This window comes from Halichoeres trimaculatus, unplaced genomic scaffold, assembly GCF_033239565.1.
Source record: "Halichoeres trimaculatus isolate MK-OKI-2021-1 unplaced genomic scaffold, fHalTri1.1 fHalTri1_scaffold_13, whole genome shotgun sequence".
Taxonomy (NCBI): Eukaryota; Metazoa; Chordata; class Actinopteri; order Labriformes; family Labridae; genus Halichoeres; species Halichoeres trimaculatus.
In genome coordinates this window covers 17,177,614-17,198,912 of record NW_027437191.1, presented here as the reverse complement: position 1 = coordinate 17,198,912, position 21,299 = coordinate 17,177,614, and the positions used below count along the sequence as shown (strand labels likewise).

The window sequence follows — 21,299 nt, the reverse complement described above, 5'->3', positions numbered from 1 at the left end:
GATATGACAGTCACCTCATAGATCAAATGTCCACCATTAAAAAGATGAAGGACTTAAAAGACTCGAAACAGGCTGCTCCATGTAAGCATGCCACTACAGGTGACATGACAACATACAAAAGGAGGAAGTTAAAGCAGAGGCAGACATGATGGTAAAGTGATCTGGACACTGTGGTTCAAATCAGCAGAGCATGGCTGCTGTTTCACACAGTCATCCTATAGAGCCAGCATTATTCACCTGACAGGTTACTCTGTCGTTTCTACAGGTAAAACACAAATCTGTTGCGTGAAAAGAATTCCAGGTCAAGGTCTTAAGTCAAAAGTTATCCCCTCATTCTCCCTCCTTCTTTTAATTGACTTCCTTGTTACTAGCCACTGGGGGTGACCCTTTAAAAGGTCAGACAAACACAACTCAACCAAAGGAGACTGGTCCTCAGGAGGTGCAGGATAAGTGCCAAACTAAAACAAAAACTAAGTCCATGTGAGGAAAAATGCAAAAAGAGAGAGTACAAACTGTTTCCAAACATTTGAAGAGGGGCCACTCAGAAACCAAGGGGCCATTGAAGCAGAGGCAACACAACCTGCATGAAAATGACACCCCATGCCTTACAAAAAAAGTGCATATATGAAAGACAGGGGGAAAAGGAGTGTGTGTTTAGGCATGAACGAGGATTTATGTGCTGCCTGTCTTTGTGTGTGTGAGTGTGTGCATGTGTGAGACAAGGGATAGAAGCTGGCACTCTCAGACAGCCGGGCAGAGGTAAAACAGGGATAAGAGCCTCTTCAAAGAGCAGTGATTTGTTGAAGAAGCCAGTGCCATTTAGCACGTACACCCAAATAACTGCTGGGAAGGGGGAGCCAGTAAGAGGGCTGAGAGAGAGGGCAGGGGGTGCTGTTTGATACTCAGATGGATGAAGATTCACGTCACTCGTGAGGAAGATTTACCCGACATCAGAGCCATAAACTGGCTCTGAATGTCACTCTTAACCTCCAGCTCTGATGAAACCTTCGTCTCCATTTCCAGCTGTCTTCATCAGGCAGACGACTTCATCCTCACCTCATTTCACAAGCAATGGGGGCCTTCTTTGACTCAATTCACTCCCTTGAAATAGGCTAATTGTGTTCAGTTGACTTCCTTGGATGCAACAGCCCTTACAAGTTAATCACCCAGGAAAGCCTCTTAGTGACAGCTAGGTCTTAATTGCATACCAGACTGTGCCCATCAATTTGGATGGCAGCAAATCCACACATTCCATCTGCATGGGAATGAAGCACTCTGTCAGAAACTTTGGGTGCTAGCTGAGAGAAATCTACATCTGGAAAGCACTCATCGTATTGTAGTGGCCAACGTGTAAAGATAGTTTGGAGCTCTGGTGCTAAAACTTCTGTACATCTGGTTTCAGAAGTTAGAAATAAAAAAGAAAGGAGGACAAGAAATCTTACAGCATCATGATAACGATGAACACATGGATCACTGCTTTCCTTTATCACCCCTAATGCTACCCCTGTACCCCTGTCAGGGGTTGCTGCAGTCCAGTCCAGAGCCAGTATCAGCGCACTTTACGAGGGAAAGACTCCAGAGCTGTTAGCACAAGCTAATCATTGGGTGACGTCATTTGACAAAGGCCTACCTGTTCAGTAGAAAGCCAACTCGCGTCGCTCTTCGTCCAGTGCTGCTCTCCAAGTTCCCGAAAGCGAGTGAAAGTCAAGCCAAGCTTCACCTTCATTAGGTAAAAAAGCTTCTGTTTGGCATTTCGTTTCACTTTGGTTGTATTTTTCCTTCTCTGTCTTACATCCACTTTCGTAGCCGCACAGGATAGCTTCTTCCTCTCGCGAATCAACGCGCAAAGTCACTAGCACACTGCACGCGCTGTGGTTGGCAGATGCAACCACGCTCCGCCCAGTGACGTCATGACGATCAAGGCAACCTCCGATAGTGCTGCGTTCGAGGCAACCGGTAACTCGTTTTTTTCGTTGGAGACGATTTAACAGGATTAAGCATATCCTCCTGACTACCAGGAAAAAAAATTATTGTCCAATCACAAAGATTTTAAGATTCCAAAATCTTTGTGAGGTTATTGGAATACTGAACACATTTTTTTTTTTTTTTTTTTTTTTTGTCAAAAAAGTTTTTTATATTTCAGATATTATCAGGGCTTGACATTAACACCAGCCAACCGGCCAAATGCGGGTGGATTTCGGCAGTGGCTAGTAACACCACCGCTGCCACTGGCCACTTTGGCAGGTTGACTTTTATCTCAAACATGGAGCAGAGAGACAAGCAAAAAGATGACTGATGATGAAAGCTCTGAGGAAATTAAATTTACCTCTCTTCATTGTCATTCTCATGAAAAAATAAATGATTTTCTGATTACAATCGTCAATAAATATTTAAGCAGACAGTGTCTCTTGCTGAGTTATCAGTTCAATTAATCCCCTTTACCATTTTATTATACGCAATAAAAAACTACTATTTCAATTACTATGTCTTAATAGACTGCATATTTTCATATGAAAGGAGCACAATGTTACACACAACTTTATCAGAGCTGAATACCTGATGAAGGACCTCTGGATTTTAAAATTGATGTAGTCTTGTTTTGAGTGTGTATAGGGGTCATTTACATTTAAAGAGGTTGTAAATCTTTTAAAAGTAAACTTTAGCATGTCATCATCGGCTTTAATCATATTGAACATAATTATCCAACAACAAATTGTGGCCAGTGAAAATACTGAGTGGCTAGTAACTCAGGGATACCACTAGCCACAGTGGCTGGTGAGCAAAAAAGTTAATGTCAAGCCCTGGATATTATGTATATTACTGGTATATTACAATGCTAAAATACAGTAAAAAATTATTCAGACAATGTTCAAATGTGTTGTTAAGAGTCCCATATAAAATATGACACCAAAATTTCAAGCAAAAATTTGCTTATTAAAAATTTTTATACACTTACTTTTCCTCTTCCCATAAATTGAACTTCCACTGATGGACGCCATTTTCCCTAATGAAAAAGAGAAAGGTACCAAAGCTCCACCCCTTCACATTTGGTATCATTGAAAAGCCCTAAAGGTCCTCTGTAGATGGCATGAGGAGTTTGTTCAGTAGTGTGAAGTAAGTGGAAGATATTTTGGTTTACAAATGTCCTCCACAGAGGACAAATTTGAACTACTGGTAGTCAGGAGGATATAAAGCATGTAAAAGGTGACATGATATTTACAAAAGAAAAAAAAAACAGAAGACTTTACTTTCCAGGAACTGGAGAATTATGTTTTGTGATAGCAGTCCAGACATTGTCCACCAGCTTTTTGGATGTTTGGCTTTGTACAGGAAATGATTCTGTGGAGAAAGCCAAGATAATATATTGTATGGCAGCCTTTTAGCCTGCTTATTTGTTATAATTCACCTTAAAAATAATCATGCCCACTGAAGGTAATGTTAGTCACAAAGAACAGAACTTTAGCAGGAACGTGTACATATTGACATTTTTTTTCTTATTCAGAGCTTCTTCTTCTTCTTCTTCTTGGGTTCTTTGCATTAGACATATCTGTACATAAATATGTCACAACCTATAACATTGCGTAATATTGCGTATGTTTTAGAGCTTACTTCATGGGGATCAGCAGCTTAGTAATACAGCCACTAGTCTAGATTGCAGGACAGGATTTTGCTCAACTCCACCCTGTGCAATATGGCTGGGCGGAATGGTCGCTTTCACAGCTGTCATTCCAGACCAACCTGTGATTGTGACCAATCATTTTGCCACAGTGTCCACACGCAGAGGTTTAATATACTCTCCAAGGATTGATTTGATGTGCGGCTATTATAGGGTTTTGACCAATCAGAATCAAGTATCTGACACAGAGGGGTAATTCATCTGTTTTCCAAAACTGAAAACTAAAAATGTCTATTAGGAGTGGGTGGAGACCAAAACAGAGCTATAAGTAGAATCAATATTTGTCTCTGGAAGCCTGACATGCTGCAGAGGAGCACTACAAAACCTGACCACAACAGTCAGATTGTGTAATTGAGTGATTTAGATAAATGATACCCTGCGAAATTCAACTCCTCAGATCCCACAGAGCCTGTTATGACCTTCTTGCAGCTCTTTTTGTGTTTAGACTCCTCAGCATAAGCTATCACCAGGGGCCCTCCAGTCTTCACCAAAACATTAAAGGCAAAACAAACTGACCGGTGGGACAATAAAAGGGGAATGCAGCGGGGTGGGTTGGATTTGTTTTTGTGCGCTGTGACCGTGCCCACTCATCTTCGCTCTAGTCTGGGCTCTTCTGCTCGCTCCATGCTGCGTTTTTAGCACTTTATCCAGGGGAGCAGGGGGTGAAACTGCTAACCTTTTCCTCGCAGCAATAACTTCCCACCATGACATCGAACCAACATTGCCTCAGTGTCCCTCAGCGCTCGCTGTGAAAATGTCAGACGAGCTCTTTTCATCTGAGGGAAATCCTATCTGATTTACTCGCTCTCCTCTTCTTCGGCTGAGGCGCCTGTTTGTACAGGGCCATGTTTCATTTGAATATCAAAGCTGGTGAGGAGGTGGCCAGACACTTTAAATGCCATTTTTTGGGCCTCTCTCAAGGAATGTGACTGCTTAAGTGTCCTTGACGAAGGGACCTGATCAGTGAGACAATGCTTCCTTTGTGGTGGTGAGGTGACGGTAATCTCTATCTATCTGCACCCTCCTCTGTAGATGAGACCAGCTCACAAGAACATTTGCATCCTTGTGCCACTTCTTGCAAGGTCTGGATGGCATTCGAGAAATTGTTCACATTTTTAGCCTTTAGACAAAACATCCATGATGTTATCAAGTCACTGATGTTTCCTTGTACTTAAAGTGCTGCATTCAGGGGCACAAGAGTCAGATTTAGATTCTCGCACAGGGCCTATAAAACAGAGCAGCTTACTGCCACTTTTCAGTTTATCCATGTCATTATAAAATCCTCATTTTCATTTGTGTGTCCTGTCTAATAACAGACCTTTAGAATATCATTGTTTACAGTCTGCAGTGTCTCTTACTCATGATCACAAGAACAGTCCCAAATACTGACCCTGAACTCTTTTCTGAGACAGCAGTGGCTTAGTTGGAGAGTCGTGCACCACTTCAAGTATTAAAGCAGAAGGTCAGAGGTTTGATCCCAGATCTTGCTGTCCAAATGCCAGTGTCCTTGAGCAAAACACTATAATTAGTCCTGGTGGCTGTGTCAGCAGTGAATAAACGGGATTGGTACACTGATGAGAGCTTTATATTTCCAATACCTCTGCCACCACAGTCTGAATGGTATAAAAGGATGAGTAAGATTAATAAAAATGGTAGGGGAGACTGGGGACAGTTGCAACACTTTTTACATTACTCTCAGTTACTCAGAGAATATTTGGACTAGTCTCACCAAATCTTTACATATCAAACCTACATCTGTCTGCTAAATGCCCATATCATTTAAAGATGGCTACATATAACATATTAATCACAATATAAATTTGAATAGAGGAATTCAGACGTTGCAACTGGCCCCAAACCTGGGGACAGTTGCAACACAGATCAGGGATGGTTGCAACATATGAAAAAAAACATTAATTTTTCACTAATTATCCTCAGTGTTTTGTCTTAATAGGACAAATACTAATGTTATGACCCAGAGTGGGCTCTAATTCAATTTTCTTTTCTGTCCAGCTTTAAGGTATTTAATTTGTTTTGTTTTGTTTAAAACATGGGCCTACCTTGAGTCAATGTGCAGATGTTACTGAGGCTATAAAAACTCCACAAAAAGAATGGAATAATTTATTTATTTATTTATTTTAATTTATTTATTTATTTTTTTTTTTTTTTACAATTTCTCTATTTAGATGATTCATTCACTATATGGCAAGTTTATATGACACATACAACATACAATAATAACTAATTGCTAATTTTTGCTTAACAAGTTATTTGGGGAAATTATTCTGTTTATTATTAGCGTTAGTTTCTCCATCTGATTGCATGTTCTGTTCATCATGAGCAATAAAATATATTAATTTTGCCTATTTTAAACTAAAAATCTTAAAAAAATATGTTTGTGTGGTCTCTTCTAATATGACTAACCTAATAGCATAGGGACAGTTGCAACAGTTGCAACTGTCCCCATGGTACCAGTCATGACATAACGCCATGTGCTGGCTAGCCACATTGACATTGACACATGCTCACCATGTCATTTAATAGTCAACAAACAGTGATTCAAACTAGATAGGTTTGGATTCATTCATACATAAGGTCAGGACAGTATGACAAAAAAACAGCTCATGAAAAAAGCTACTTTCATTCCTCCAAAACAACTTTACTTGATAGAAGCAGGACCAGATGCTCAATATGGCCTCTCTCTTCTTGGTGGGTAGAGGGTCTAACTGAGCATGTGCAGTGTGAGTGTCATCACTCTAGCATGTTTCTGATTGGAGAATAACGCTTGTTGCAACCGTCCCTTGTTGCAACTGTCCCCAGTCTCCCCTATATTACAAGCAAGGGTCATCCATGTCTTTATCATTTTTTTCTCTAAAAAAATATGTGGAGGGCCCATATGGCCTAGCAGTCCAGGTTGCACCCCACGACGTTCGCCCCTAATGGCCCAGGTTTAAATTCAGCCAGTGGTGTCTTTCCCACATATCACTCCCCACTCTTGCCCTGTCTTCTACTTCATCCACTGTCCTCTCTTATCATGTAAAAGGCATAAAAGCCCCCTCATAATTGAAATGTAACCAACTAATTTTTAGTCCTGTACTTTTAATTCCTGTACTAGTAATGCCTATCATACTTGAAGAAGTGCATACCCATCATTCTCTACAGTAAGTGTTGACTGGACCAAGTTGCAGACTCTGTATTATAGTGCACCGTGCAGGGACTTTTGTAAGCAGATAAACTGTTGCAGCCTCCCTTAGCTTATGCAGACAGATTGAACATGAGATACATAGTGCAAAGCACCAAACCAAAACACAACAGCCTAACAATGCCTTAGTGTTCGCATGGTACCTCTATCAAAAATCTCACTCTTTATCTTCTCTGAGTCCCTTTATCTCAGCATGAAGATTCTGCCTGTATCTTCTACTTTCTGCTACAAAGGTTTGGCGTGTTTGTACACTGCTCCTGTATGGAGCCTCTTGTACTTTCATCTGATGAGTGTGGTATGTATAGAGGTATGGAGAGTGAGCCTATCTTTGTTGTGCCCTCTGAGCATCTAAATAAAAAAGGATGAAACCATCTCTGGCATCCAAAAAATACATGCCGCAGCTTATCGTGTATGGGCTGCAGGATGTACAGTACTTTCCCTGCACTGCATGTCCCTGCAGACAAATGTATTGTAGCTTGAAACACATATCTTTCAGCACTTTGAAAGTAGCTCCAGCTGTGTGATTGCATGTCACTGATGCTTTTTTCTTGGCTTTAAAGTTTTTGTAATTTACTATGTCATATGATAATATTTTTCATCATATTGCATAACAATTTGTTTTATACAGATGTAATAAATTTGATTTAGACCTTGGCAGATCATGTGTTGTCCTTAGGGGCAAAGCTTCTGATAAAGGATCACAAAGCTCAGCTATTTTTATCCTTATCTGTTCTTGAAAATGAGTTTTCTTTGATCATTGGCTTTAATCAAAATGATCATGAAACGTAACAAGTCATAATTCATGAACACGTGGGAAATTAAAAATTAGTAGATGACAAATCTATTTCTAATTCATTCTGTGGGTTTCCCTCTCCTTTGATGTAATGTGGATTCTTCACTAAGGGTGTCGCTGTTTTCATTCTCGCGAGACTACCATACAGGAAGAGACGCAGGCGAAGGTCAGGAAATAAACATGGCAGCCCGCAGTTTGCTCAGGTCTGCATGGACCTCGTTAGCAAGCTTAAAACTGGGAACGACGGGCACAAACCCGCTGCTCCGAGAGAGTATAAATACACACCGGCTCCCAGCTTTAACCTTTCAGAGCAGAGGAATCCGACAAGGTGAGACGATCAATTATTAGCCGAGAAATGTGAGGGCAGCTAACGCTAATATGCTAACGCAGGGAGTTAAGCCACCCACTTAATTTCCTAAAATGCCATAAATTAACTCGTAAAATGTGCCCGTTGAAAAAAAGCCGTCCAAAAAAACGGGGTAAATATGAAAACTTAGATGTGTAGAGTTGTGTCCGATGAAGCAGCCATATCCTGTGGACAGGTTTGATCTCAATAATGTGAACTGTTGATGATTCGTTATGAGTTTTAGGCTAAAACAAAGTTGTACTTAACACTTAGCGCTCCGAGTGTGAATCCACATCAGGATGACGTGATAAAAAAAAAATAGTGGCATAAAAATCAAGTGTGTTTGTGATTGAGGCGTAACTCTGTGTTGTTTTCTTCTACAGTGGTGGAGAAGGTGGAGGCTAAAACAACCACTGTAAGTAAAAAAAAAAAACATTATGATATAAAACACCCTACAACACCACCATTCCTTTGATGGTTTTTAATTAAAAAACACATTTTTTTGTTGCTCCTCTTGCTATTCATGTGCCATACATTCCTATTTCATTTTTCTACCTCCCTCTGCTGCTTTTAAATATGTTTTTTGACAGTGGAGTAATATTTTATTATACTTATAAAGTACAATCTAATGCGTGAGTTAGACACAATTGATAACATAGCAGATAAGGGAAATTGTCAAGTGTGTGATAAAAAAAAAATCACTGAATTACATGAAATTAAATGGTTACTAATCATAAAGATAAAGACAGTCCATCCACCCTGTCATTGCTGGCATAAAATATAAAAAACAGATATTCAACCAGATATGCACAGTATGATTTAATATGTGTTTTAGTTGTCTTAAGGGACTGTCTAACTAATAGAAGGTAAAATAATTGGAAATACTTTATGACTGCTGTATCAAATCAAAGCTGCCATGAACCACCAATTTCAAACATGTTATGTAACAGGAAGTAGCTCTGCACGGTCCTCGGAGTGAATCCTGTGACTTTTAAATACATAGAGCAAACTGCCATATGAGAGATATTTACTTGTGATGGTCTCAGAAGTACTCTGTCTGCACAGGTTTATATTACATTATACAATCAACCTGACAAAGGATCTCTATGAAACTTTAGTGCTGTCGCTGACTCGCCCTCGCACTATGCCGTACTTTGCTGCCACTGGTCAGTCATGCTGCGGTCTGTCACAGGTAGTGCCATCACCCGCACTACGTCTCTGCTCGCAGCTGCTACGCTGTTAGTCTATTTTTGCGGGAGGAGGCATGCGTCAACCTCTGCAAAGCAGGTTGTACCAAACAGGAAAACAGACAGTGTATCTGGTTAATTTCAAAATAAAGCACCACGTTCTGGCTCTGGATTGTAAATCTTGTCCTTGTACATCAAAACTTCTTCACTACTGATGCCATAAGGTCAGAAGTCATCGTCAGTTCAGAGAGACTCAGAGGTAATCGGACACCATGGACAAAAAACAGTTACTGGTTAAAATGTCAAGGCAAACTTTCCTCACACACACCAACAGCGGGGTATCTGTCAGAGTGTTCCTAAGTTCTGATTTGTTCTTATCTAGAGACTTAGTTTGTAAAGAAGACATGCAACTGCAGAGTTCTGGAAAGACATTAAAAGTCCCAAAGTCAGAGGCTCTTTCTGATTGGATTCAGGACAACCTCGACGTATAAATAAAATTGGTGTTATACTCACTTAATTTGACTTTTAATGTATACCAGATCCAGGGAAATATACTTGACATCCCACCAGGGCCACAGCCTCCAAACCCCACAGCCAAGTGTCCTATCTACAGATGGAACCTGCAGCACAAATACAACTACACGGTAAACATCTGCAGGCTTATTATGTCCAAGTGATGTGAACTAAATCGCATTAGCTGCCTTTTTTTGAGTGATCTGCTTTCCTGGCCTCCAGGACGTATTGTTGCTCAGTCAGTTCATCAGATCAGACGGAGGGATGTTGCCAAGGAGGATCACTGGTCTCTGCTCAGAGGAGCACAAGAAGATTGCTATCTGTGTGCAGATGGCCCACAGAGCAGGTTTGTAAGCGTGACTCACCCACCTTTTTGTTATTTGTTTCAGTGGGTAATGTTACAAGTTTCAAATAATGTTAGTTAAAGTCAAACATAGGGTTGTTAAAGGGATAGTTCAGTTTTTTTGAAGTGGGGTTGTATGAGCTCTATGTGACCACTAAGGACTTTGGAACCAAAAGGATACCTGTATGAACCGAAGTAGCTACACAGAAGAGGAACTGCTACAGATGGAGACTGAAAGGAATACAGAGGAAACATCACGCTAAAATTACACTAGAAAATAAGAGTAGGAACAGCTAACGTGCTTTCAGATGCAACCAGCTGTGTTAGCTCACAGTTTGACAGTGTAAAACTTTCTTTGTCACTATAATGGAATCCAGAAAATTCTTTCTGCTGTACCTTTGACACAGTCTGACACGTTAAAGTCCATAAATGTGTCTTTCTTTCTGTGCTCAAGGTCTGCTGCCTGACCACAAACCCAAACTTCCAGAGGGCCACGTCCCAAAGAGGCCCAAGCCTCAACTTAACAGGTAATGTAGACACAGATGTGTGTCAGTCACCATCATCAATCAACAGTCAAACTGCAACTGAAACTAGCAATAATTTCACTGTCAACATCTGCCTTTTATTGAACAGATACCTGACCCGCTGGTCCATTGACACAGTGAAGCCCATCTATAAAACCGGACTGAAGTGGTGTAAGAAGCGCATGGTTGTTGGACACCCAGTGCTCAAGAACAACGTGCGTTACGGTGTGAAGCCCCTTCACTTAAAACACTGAAGGACAGAAAATCTAACGAATCTCTACAGCAAACAGACTGAACCTGGGTGGGTGGGCTTTTTGTACAAGGTTGCAGCTTCAAGTGGATTAACTTGTATCATTCCGCCCTGGGAAAAGACTTAAAAGCCTCCTCCATCTGTATTTATTCTACCTTATGTTTATAAAGCTGCGTCACGCTTTTAATGAATCACCCTTCGCCCCACCCAGAACCATCCATTCTGTCTCTGCTGGGTCTCAAAAGCCCTTGAAGTGAACTCCCTGACAACTTAATGTGAGCCTCAGTGTGGGTCAGTGTTACGGTTTCGTAGTGGGCGGTATGTTGACTGTGTATACACAAGGCAACACAGATGTGCAAATAAAATGCTCTCAGCTTGTGTTGACTGTGTAGGACTAACTTTTGTGTATAAAAACTGAGTGGAACAAAAAGCTTGTAGACATAAAATTACAAACTATACCCCTTGAGTTTATTAGTTCAAGATAAGCTGAAAAGAAGTAATGTATTATTCTGCATGAAACACACTTCAGGAATACCAAACCTGAGAAAAATAGCTTGGAAGTTGTATAATGTGACTTTTACAGCATAAAGGGAAGGTCCAGATTCTTGGTACCATCTCCAATATAGATGTATCCATGCTGCGGTGTCATCGGCATGTGGTAGAAGGTCAGGCCCAGCCACAACAGGCTGCGCAACACGCACACCATGCCAGCGCATTCAAACTGAAGACTCCATGATCCTGCACATAAATAAAAAAAAAGGCTTGAGTAAACAGTTGACGCAAACAGCACGTCATTATCTGAATTACAATGGAAGCTGCAGTAATCTTTCTTTTCATCCCAGATGATTCTATTCACATGCTAGATAAGGACTTCAGTAAATCAACCCTTTGTGCTTTTTGTAATCAAAGTTTAATGTGTTTCATAACATGTTTGGGTGTGTCCGTGAACCCAAGACCCAGAGAAATAAGACCAAACAAGGCTATGCTACTATGTAAACATAAAAGTCATGTTATATATTTTTCTGCACAAAGAGAGATGTTTCCAGACATCAGACAGTTATTGCTCAACTTTTTTCCCCCTTTTCCTCTTTGTGTGATTCGCCATAAGTTAGAGTCTTAACACTGTGTGTAATATGCAACATGTGTTGTGCAGGTTTTATTGTTGCCGCATAGAGGAGATGAAGAGTCATAAATCATGAGCTGAAAACAGATTGCAGAAAAGAGGGGGGAGACCCAGAGGGAAGCACCTGTCTTTTAGTGGATATACATCATGTTGCATTCCCCCCAAGAGTCTCGTTTCAAAAACGTTAACTCTCTCTTTTTTGCAGAAGTTGCATGCAATGTGCTGCTGGACGGCTGCAGTGAGTGTGGCATTGAGACAGCTGTGCAGTATGGGGTAGTGATGACACTGTTGACATTCGCTTCAACTCAAAGAACACACACAAACATATACACATGTGCAAGTGGTCTTAAATCACACATCTGTGGCATGTTTAGTCATGGGGCGCTGAACATTTTTTCTTTCACACAGAGACATTTGTACATCTTGGGCTTTACTTTATCTAAATTTACTGGAGTCTGGAGGACATCCAACTGAGCAACTACACTAAATACTCCAAGACGCCTACAGTCACAATGCGTTTTTTCAACGACGACTTCTGGTTTTGATTCCTTTAACATATGTTAAGCTGTTAAACAGTTCAGATGTCAAGTATCTCCAACAGAATTTGAACACTGAAAGACCTTTAAATAGTATATTGACTTAATTTATTTACACGATCATACCTATTTTAAAAAAATACTCAAAAGCATTTTGAATATCTTCAACAAAAACAGCCAAAAGCTTGGCACAAGTTTTATACCTTGGCTGGTTTAGTTCTCACAGATCTGAGCGAAACAATGAACTGAAACATCAGCGCATGCTCTGTTAGTCCCCTATCAGTGCTCTGGTTTGTATCTTACTCAGTGACGACAGTAGAAATATTCACAATTTTCCAAGGAAGGACGTGAGGTTGGACCCGTAGTAGGTGGGCCCTGAATCCGCGAGCCCAGATTTTTGTAATCCAGCAGTACTTGTGTGGTTGTAAGACGGTAAACCTCAGTGTTGGCAAAGTTAAAGGGATTTTTTTTTTAGCATATTCCAAAGAAAAACTAATCCACAAGAGAAGGAAGTTGACATCAAAAGTTTTAGGAATTCATCCAATCAATACAGCTTTGCTTATTCAACCATTTTCCTGTAAAAAATGAATCAGTAGTTTCAACTTGGAAGAAACACCTCTTGATTGTAAGTCAGTTGAATCACCAGAATGATGAAGTTATAAAAACATAGCTCATGTAGTTGAAATGAAGCTTTGCAGCTGGAAGATATTCAGTGAAAGCCTGCCAGTTCCATTATGAAGACTCAAATGACACACAGATGCTTAAATAGCTGTTTTGGGCTCAGGTAGTACAACAACTACAGTCTGTTACATCCTGTATGGTGTGATTGTGAGTGTAAAGAAAGTAGGAGCTCTGTCATTTCACCTTTAGGAATGTCTTCACTCAGCACATCCATGAAGTCCAGAGCCGGGGTCCAACCTCCAAACTCCAGGATGGATTTCTTCTTCAGGTTCACAGGTTCCCTGAAGTGCAGGAAGTTGTCCAGCTTTCCTGCCTCTGAGTGCGACAGACCTGGCAAGCACGACTTGCTGGCTCGTTATTCAAACTTCATCACAATGACAAGTGCACAGTTACTTCCTAGTGGGCTGTGACGCTCCATGGTGAGAAAAGACAGAGCTTAGAATGTTAAATGCATTCACCTCCAAAACTGCGGTTCACTTGGACAAGGCCATGTGGACTTATGGTGAAGGCGCCACGAGGAACCACCGACACTTCTTCATCGATCTGGTGAATGGTCACTGCCAGTCTGCTCTCCTCTTTGACTTTGGTCTGAAAAACAAAAAACAACTTCACAAGGTAGTTATGAATTCAAGAATGTGCAGCAAATCAAACAAAATAAAAGTACTGCAAAAAGAAGTGACAAACTTGAACTTTGCTATCCCCTCACAGTGGGTGACATGAATTTAAATGCTTTTTGGTGAGGGCAGGGGCTGACCTTAGGTCATTTAAGCCTACAAACTGTAATGAACAGTAGAACAGTCTCGTGGTAGATGGCTATTCACCACGTGTATGATTCTGCCTAAGGTGTCTGCCTGTTAAAATTTACTTTCCCTTCCAGAGCTCAAAGGCTGGACTAGAGTTAGGCCTTGACCTGCTCTTTCTGTAATATGCACTATTGATTGACTTGCTCACAAAGGTACAGTATATGCTGTTTCAATATATTATTATTATTATTATTATCATTATTATTATTATTATTATTATTATTATTATTATTATTATTATTATTATTATTATATACACTATATTATTATAATATATCATATTATTATCATATATACTATTCATTTTACAGATTTTCTCAACATTTATAACTCTGCTCTCCTTACATTTTGGCCATGTGTGACTGAAGAAAATTTTGCCTTGATTTGTACCTGACTGCTCCATTTTTCCTCAGGTACGTTTGGGGGCTAACAGATGACTTACCACCACCTCCTTGTCCCTGTCTCCTTGCTTCCTGATCTCAACATGCTCATAGACAAACGACGGGTCTCCCATGAAGCGACCTTTTGCAGCTCTCGACACTTTCTCGATCACAGAGTCTGTCACAGGAGGGAGCAGGAACCAGTCCATGCAGTTGAAGCTGTTGACCAAAACCGACACAAAAAGGTAAAAAAAAAAAAAACAAAAAAAAAACACTAGTCCTAATTGAAATGGAGACGAAAATGACGCTTCATAATACCTGTAAAGATTCTTTTTGTCCTTCAGCTCATCTTCTCCTCTCCCCTGAGCGACAAAGTAGTCATCCTTTAATCCCAGGACTTTGCCCCAAAACAAGACGCGTTTAAATTTGTAGTTTTTCCTCAGTATCACTAAGGAAGTTTGCAGAGCGGTTTTTTGTTCGATGTTTAAAGTATACCCACTACCTGCAACGTACTCTAATGAATACAACGAGTTTGAGTCCATTGTTTGTGTAATCAAGGATTATAAAGCGTATATTTCGGCTTTCTTAACGTTGTTTGCTACGAATACAGCTAACAGCAGGATCGAACGCCAGTTTGGTTGTCAATGACAACCAACCTTGGTGAGTAGGTTGCCGTGGCAACTCTTCCGGAATTCCCTGGCTCAACCCTTCTCCCTCCTATTTTCCCAAATAGCCTGCCACGTGCGTCTATCATTGTTGTAAAATACCTAAATCGAAAGAAAAATAATGTTGACCGTCTATTTGTGTGTCGACACTGATCCTACTCATGTGTACTTCTGTTGCGTTCAGGGTCAACGCAGAAGGATGAACCTGGCAGAGAACATAAATGTCAAATGTCTTTTCAACTGAGACGGCGTTTTAATAATGTCAGGGGGCAGTCTCAAGTGTTTATTAGCAAACAAGTGGAATAATTTGGATTTAAGATGATACTAAGCCCTGACAGTAAGGATACCATTAAAGTATGAAAACAGTCTTCATTTACGCTCTATGGTGGTGCAGGACGAGGCCTATAAACCATACTATAAACACATGACAGTAAGGCACTCTGCATATAAAATGGTGCAGACTCTTCTATTAAAAGGGATCCTCAGTAATAAGCAAACCTATCAAGGATTCAAGGGTTCTTATTTGTTATTCTGACCATGTGAACATGAAAAGGACAAAGTAGGAGTCCCAGTCTTGTAACCCATTCAATTTTGCTGGATCATAGATAATCATTTCACCTTTGATTGTATTATTCAGTAGATGGTAGCACAAGTAAAACTTAATTGTACTCTTTCATGATGAAATTTCTTTACTCTAACTTTTCACCTCCATAATTCTCTGTTTTACATTCGCAGAGCCAAACTAATAAGTCAAGAACACAGCATGCTTAAAAAGCTAATGTACACCTGTAGTGTCTGCAATTTCATTGTACTTGTTGCAATGACAAATAAAGTTCTATTCTATTCTATTCTGAAAATGAAAATCTAAAATCATACAATGTAAAAACAACCTAAAAAAGACAATTCTCAATTGACTGAAACAATACAAACTTTACAAATCGCACATTACATTAAAATACATGTCAAATGAAATTAATATCTCTATGTTGCAGGAAAAGGTTAAATTAGTGATCCCATGACTGGTTTGATTTATGTTTTGTTTGAAAACACTGAGGCTTGTGCAGTCAGCTTGGAACTGAGTTCTATAGCTCTGACTGAAAATGCAAACTGCCCAAAAGCAGTTTTCCTAAATTTAGCTAAACAGTCACCTCCTGGTCTCCCTAGAATTGTTCCTGCAGACACATCTGTGATCTGCCATTGATTAACAGAATAATCAGTGTAATGTGTGTAGAAAAAACCTTTTGTTTTACTCTGTCTTACTGCCAGAAAGTCACATTTATAAGCTCTAGTATGGGTTTTGGGAGTGCTTATCGTTAGCTACGGGTGCAGGCCTCACTCTCTCCGCCTCCTATGGAGAGGCAGGCAGTGGAAGGGAGGGAGCACTTGGAAGACTGAACTAGTTAATCCTTTTAAACAGCTGGCAGGATACATGCTTAGATCCCTTTAACATGACTGCATTGCATGTGGGAATTGCAGTACATAGTGTGAGGAAATAATCTGAATCTATAAACACACAGTTATGGTCTGTTAGTCCATTCATAGGACATAGAAACAGATCAACCAGGTGTTAGTACTGGTAGCTTAAACTGTTGTGGTTAATCTATAAAGTCCTGCCATGTCCATAATTCTAAGTTACTTACTGGTTCATGACGTGAACTCAAAGCATACGTAATGCAGTCTTCTTTCAGGCTTACTGAAGTTTCATGAATAGGATTTAGAGTGGGTAAAAAAAGAGAGAAAAGAATAGGCACAGTGTGCATTTGTGTGAGCATGCTTTGGAGTTGGAGCTGTAGAGATAATTTGGCTGTAGTTGAAAACGTGGAGTGTCCCTGTCTGAACTCTGATGTGATTGTTTTAATCCATTCATCAAAATATGGGGGGGTTTAATCCTCAATGTGTTAAGACGTGGTCAGGTGTTGCTGAAAAATAATGCCTAAACTTCCATTGAGGTTTTGCCAGGGTAAAAAAATTCTCCTTTCTGTGCTCTTTGGCTTTACGGTTCTGTTCGAATCTTATCGTATTCATCAATAGTGTTTTGTTAATTTCCCCTTTCATGCTGCAAAAAGCTACTTTCATTCACAAATTTAACCATATCTGATCCCACCAAAGAGACTTAACATGCCTCTGTTCCAGCATATTATCAAATTTTATCCTCCTGTTTCAATTAATCTATGCTTTGAATGATGATTTCATGCACAAGATTGAAAAGATCTTTTTGTAGGATGATCACGGCACAGTTATGAATTCCTTATTCTATTACTATTCTTCTCTAGTCTCTATGTCAACTTAATCCAAGACCCCCTAAATACCAGTACTGTAGACTGGTGACCCCCTACTGTGGGAGTTAACTAACAGGCCGTTTCAAAAACAGACAAAAAAGGAAAACAGAACATTCAAGCCTATATTCTCATTTATACCTTTTACTATAACTGATTTATGTAAGGCCTTAAGTGGTGATGTAGCTACCTGAACCCAGTGGTCTTCTGTTTAAACTGGGCCAAACAGCTACATCACAAGTTGTTCTACTTGTATGAAGGAAAAGGCTCCAAATGATGACTTGTTGTTAGATTAGTCCTGGCTGAAAATCAGTTATATTAGCCAGTAAAAACAGTTTGAGGTTGGATGAAGTTACATTGGGAATCTCATGATTGGCAGTCCCTCAGCGCTGGGCTTATCTTGTGCACAGTGATCCCATATTCACCATGCTCCACAGCATTATTTTCACTGTTTCTATCTTGCCTTCTGTCTTGAATGCTGCATGCTCGGAAACATGGCAACAAGTTTAATTCATCACATTAATCTGCACATGTATTTGTCATTGTTTGGCAGATACGTCGCCATTTAAATTGTCTTCTCATGCACAGGCGATTTACAAGAAATGAGGCATGACTGTGTCTGTTTCTAATTCAGTTCATTGACATCAGTTGTACTGTTAAATATTTTTCTTCCAAACTAATGCAGTTTTAAGTCACTTCTGATAGAAATCCAACAACTCCTGCTGCTGCATCCAACCAGCCAGTTTTATGTCAAACAGCAGCTAATTGGAAATGTATTTTGCCCGTCACTTCGAATAGAGTTGCTTAGGAAACAATGGATCTCTGTCCACATGGGGATATTGAAACTACCATTTTAGGAGACAGCTGGGGAATGTAAACATTGAAGAGAAATGATCGGTACTAATTGTTAAAAATAAGTTGGATTCTGATATTTGGAGTCACTTGCAACCAAGTAAAACACATGAATGTAACAGTTACTTCAAATGTCCATTCATCTCCATGCTTCCTTATTCCCATGCCACACTGCAGTTCTAGGACTCCATGGGTTGGTTGTAACTGTCCAAACAAAAGCGCCTCGGTCTGCAGTCACATGCTCCATCAGCAGTGGTGATTTCAGCTGTCTGGCCCTCCGCCCTCCTGGCTAATGTAGTCCACCAACAGAAAGGAGAAGGAGAGTGGGGTGACTTTTCTACAGAGTACCCCACACAGAAGAAAGCACATAAGGACAGCCCCTCACCAACCCACCCACTCACCCTGCACAGACAAACACACTTTGAGCTTGTGGCTCAGGATGGCACCTCATTAGAGTTGGCAGTCTAGGTGGAAGTTTTGGAGCTGGAAGCCACTGGGTGACACACACACATGCACACACACAAACACACACAAGTATATACACACCACTCCACTTCTGTCTTGCAATTGGTGGGGAAGGAAGTAATACTTGGAATGAAGCAGTCTGTTTCTGTCCTGGTCCCACTGCTCTGGGAAACTTACCTCCCAGGCAACCAGCGTTGCCACGGCACTAATCCTGACGGACAAAAGATGGGAGTGCCACAGAGCATGATGCTGCCAGAGGCTCTCATTGGTTGGCAGCATCCCACGCGATGCTGTGATTGGCTGGGTGCTGTGTTTATATACAAATTGGAGCAGCCAGAGGTCACATCCATCGATCTTGGTGGTGACATGAAGAAAACCTGACCTCAAAACCTACCTCTAAATGAGTTTAATTCCTGTTTGATACACATTGTACACACACACACACACACACACACACACACACACACACACACACACACACACACACACACACACACACACACACACACACACACACAACACACACAAACACAAACATAGCAGCTCTGTCTCAAGTTCAGTGGCCTGGGAGTGCAGCATTAAGTGAATGCTGAGAGAGTGGGAGTGAAGTGACTAAATAATAGTGTCTGTGGTATACAAAAGCACAGACGACAACAATACCAAGAATGCAAAGAGGGCGCTGGGTTCAGTGGGTTGCACACCTACACACTGGAACAGTCACAAAGGTTTTGGATTAACACTGGATAAATACTGTGATCCAGAATAAGGCGTGCTGTTTAAATTAGAAAAAACCTACAGACTAAATCACTGCTGCTTTATTTGACCCAAGGCGCCCTGTTACAAACAGCTGGACACAAACCACTGTAGGAAGGTTGTCATTTATGATTCTGGATTAAAATCAAATTGGTTTTAACCTGGCTCATAAAATATCAGATTATTTCATATTTTGAAAAAGTTAGCTGTGCACTTTCTCCAATTCAGTTATATATCACAGCAAAGCTAGCACGTTGGACAGTATTTATGTGACATATCCCAGTCAGTGTAGATAACTTCACCTGAGAGCCACAATTCATGTATAGCTGTTAAAATTTGCTGTTACTTATTTATCCAATGTATGACTCTAAAGATAAAAGACAGATACTACTTTGTCAGCACAGCAAACATATAGCTAGCACTTACATACAGTTAGCTTAGCAGAAACTTTGGCTGCATGTGGAAACCTCTAGCGTGGCTATTGCTGCCTTCAAATGGAACTTGTAAAGTTGTGTGGTGAAGTTGTATGCATGAAAGGCTTGGCAGTCATGTGGTAACCAAATAGCAAAATAGACCCCAAAAGTTCAAATGTTGTCTTTGTTGCTTTCTATGAGGAAATGCTAAAATTATTATTTTGTATTTGTACTGAAATGACACACAGAGGAACAACAGAAAAGACCTAAAACTAATAATCCAGGTTAACACTTGTCATTGAACAGCTTGATCTCTTATGTGGCTAATGTACAAGTTGCGCTCTGGCTAATGTTAGCTAACTTAGCTCCCTAACTACAGACACCATCAGCTTCATGACAAATAACATGTATTTATGTGAAACTGGATTCCAAGTGCTCTACCATTTCTGAAAATGTCATTAGACATGTCACGACAAAAGAATGCAAAGGTTTTAGAGCCATGTTGCGAATATAATAGGAGGTAATCATGTAGTCTCTCCTTGTAAACGTGGTACGCCCAACCTCATTGTAAAGTGCTGTATGACTTAAGGTAAGTTTTCCCTTACAGTTCCTTCTCTACCCTGCCGTTGCACAAGACTTAAGGGGGCCACATATGTAAACACAGCAGTAAAGCATGGCTTTTACCCCACTTGATAAACTTAAACATGTAACATGATAATAACTAACTTATCAAAAATTACATATGTTATGTATATCTGAGAGAACAATCTTGGCCATGCATTTCGGTTTGAGGTATTTAGGAGGTGTAGTTCTACAACCTATACTGCAGCCAATCAGCAGAGAGCGCTCCAAATGTCTTGGCTTCACTTTTCTGGAGCTGCAATGTTTATACTTTTTTTTTTTTTTTTTTTTTTTTACACACAAATAGCTAGTAGAGTACAGGGTAGAAAAAGTTCGATCATTTTCTTTAACAGTACTTTCACTTTGGCTATTATTCTCCTAAGAAAAGGGACTTTGTCTCGGTTGATGAGGGTCTTGCACAAAAGTCATCATAAATACAAATATCTGTGAAATCTGAGTGACCTATTTGGATGAAGAAGCACCAAACCGCTCCCAGTATGCATGTAATCGAATCAAACTTCAGTTCAGACTTTGGCACACCCAGTACTATATGGGCCAAAACTGAGTCAGTTAGTCTGTGGTGTGTTCAGAATCAAGTCAGAGTTCTGTGTGTGTTTTTTGGAGCTGCATAATGTAGTTCTGGCTGTTGCTGCTGGACTGAGCTTCTTCCCAGGCTGCTGCACCCATAACATGCACATCCCTCCTGCTCCACTGAACCCACACTCGACTCTCTTCCAAAGCAGCAAGTGAATTAAACACACATTTAAAACACAGAGCCTTTAGGAATAATATCAGGTGACTAATATCAAATACTCATCTCTTTCCCAGCTCATCCTTGGCGCCACTCGAGAATATCTGCAAGTTATTAGTGCCCCCACATCCTGACTCTGTGCAGCT

At 40.4% G+C, this 21,299-nt stretch overlaps 3 protein-coding genes across 4 annotated transcripts in view; 1 reads left to right on the top strand and 2 right to left on the bottom strand.

The window, feature by feature from the left end:
* vegfab (vascular endothelial growth factor Ab) overlaps positions 1-1,862 on the bottom strand; it is a 92,400-nt gene extending 90,538 nt beyond the window's left edge. The window contains exon 1 of one of the 2 annotated variants that reach the window (XM_074685097.1): positions 1,631-1,862. In XM_074685097.1, the coding sequence (XP_074541198.1) occupies positions 1,631-1,726 (96 nt within the window). In that variant the 5' untranslated portion in view covers positions 1,727-1,862. The remainder of the gene's footprint in view (positions 1-1,630) is intronic. The other variant, XM_074685099.1, reaches the window with a different exon arrangement.
* A 5,928-nt stretch (positions 1,863-7,790) lies between these two features.
* Positions 7,791-11,133, top strand: mrps18a (mitochondrial ribosomal protein S18A). The gene is made up of 6 exons (XM_074684552.1): positions 7,791-7,999; positions 8,401-8,432; positions 9,744-9,848; positions 9,940-10,063; positions 10,515-10,587; positions 10,694-11,133. Exons 1-6 carry the CDS (start codon positions 7,852-7,854, stop codon positions 10,836-10,838), a joined length of 627 nt encoding a protein of 208 aa, XP_074540653.1. The 5' UTR covers positions 7,791-7,851; the 3' UTR covers positions 10,839-11,133.
* Positions 11,134-11,317: 184 nt separating this feature from the next.
* On the bottom strand, positions 11,318-14,995 carry rsph9 (radial spoke head component 9). Its single transcript, XM_074684550.1, has 5 exons — positions 14,676-14,995; positions 14,420-14,576; positions 13,633-13,762; positions 13,358-13,504; positions 11,318-11,572 (listed from the first exon to the last, which is right to left on the bottom strand). Exons 1-5 carry the CDS (start codon positions 14,897-14,899, stop codon positions 11,412-11,414), a joined length of 819 nt encoding a protein of 272 aa, XP_074540651.1. The 5' UTR covers positions 14,900-14,995; the 3' UTR covers positions 11,318-11,411.
* Between the last annotated feature and the right edge of the window lie 6,304 nt (positions 14,996-21,299).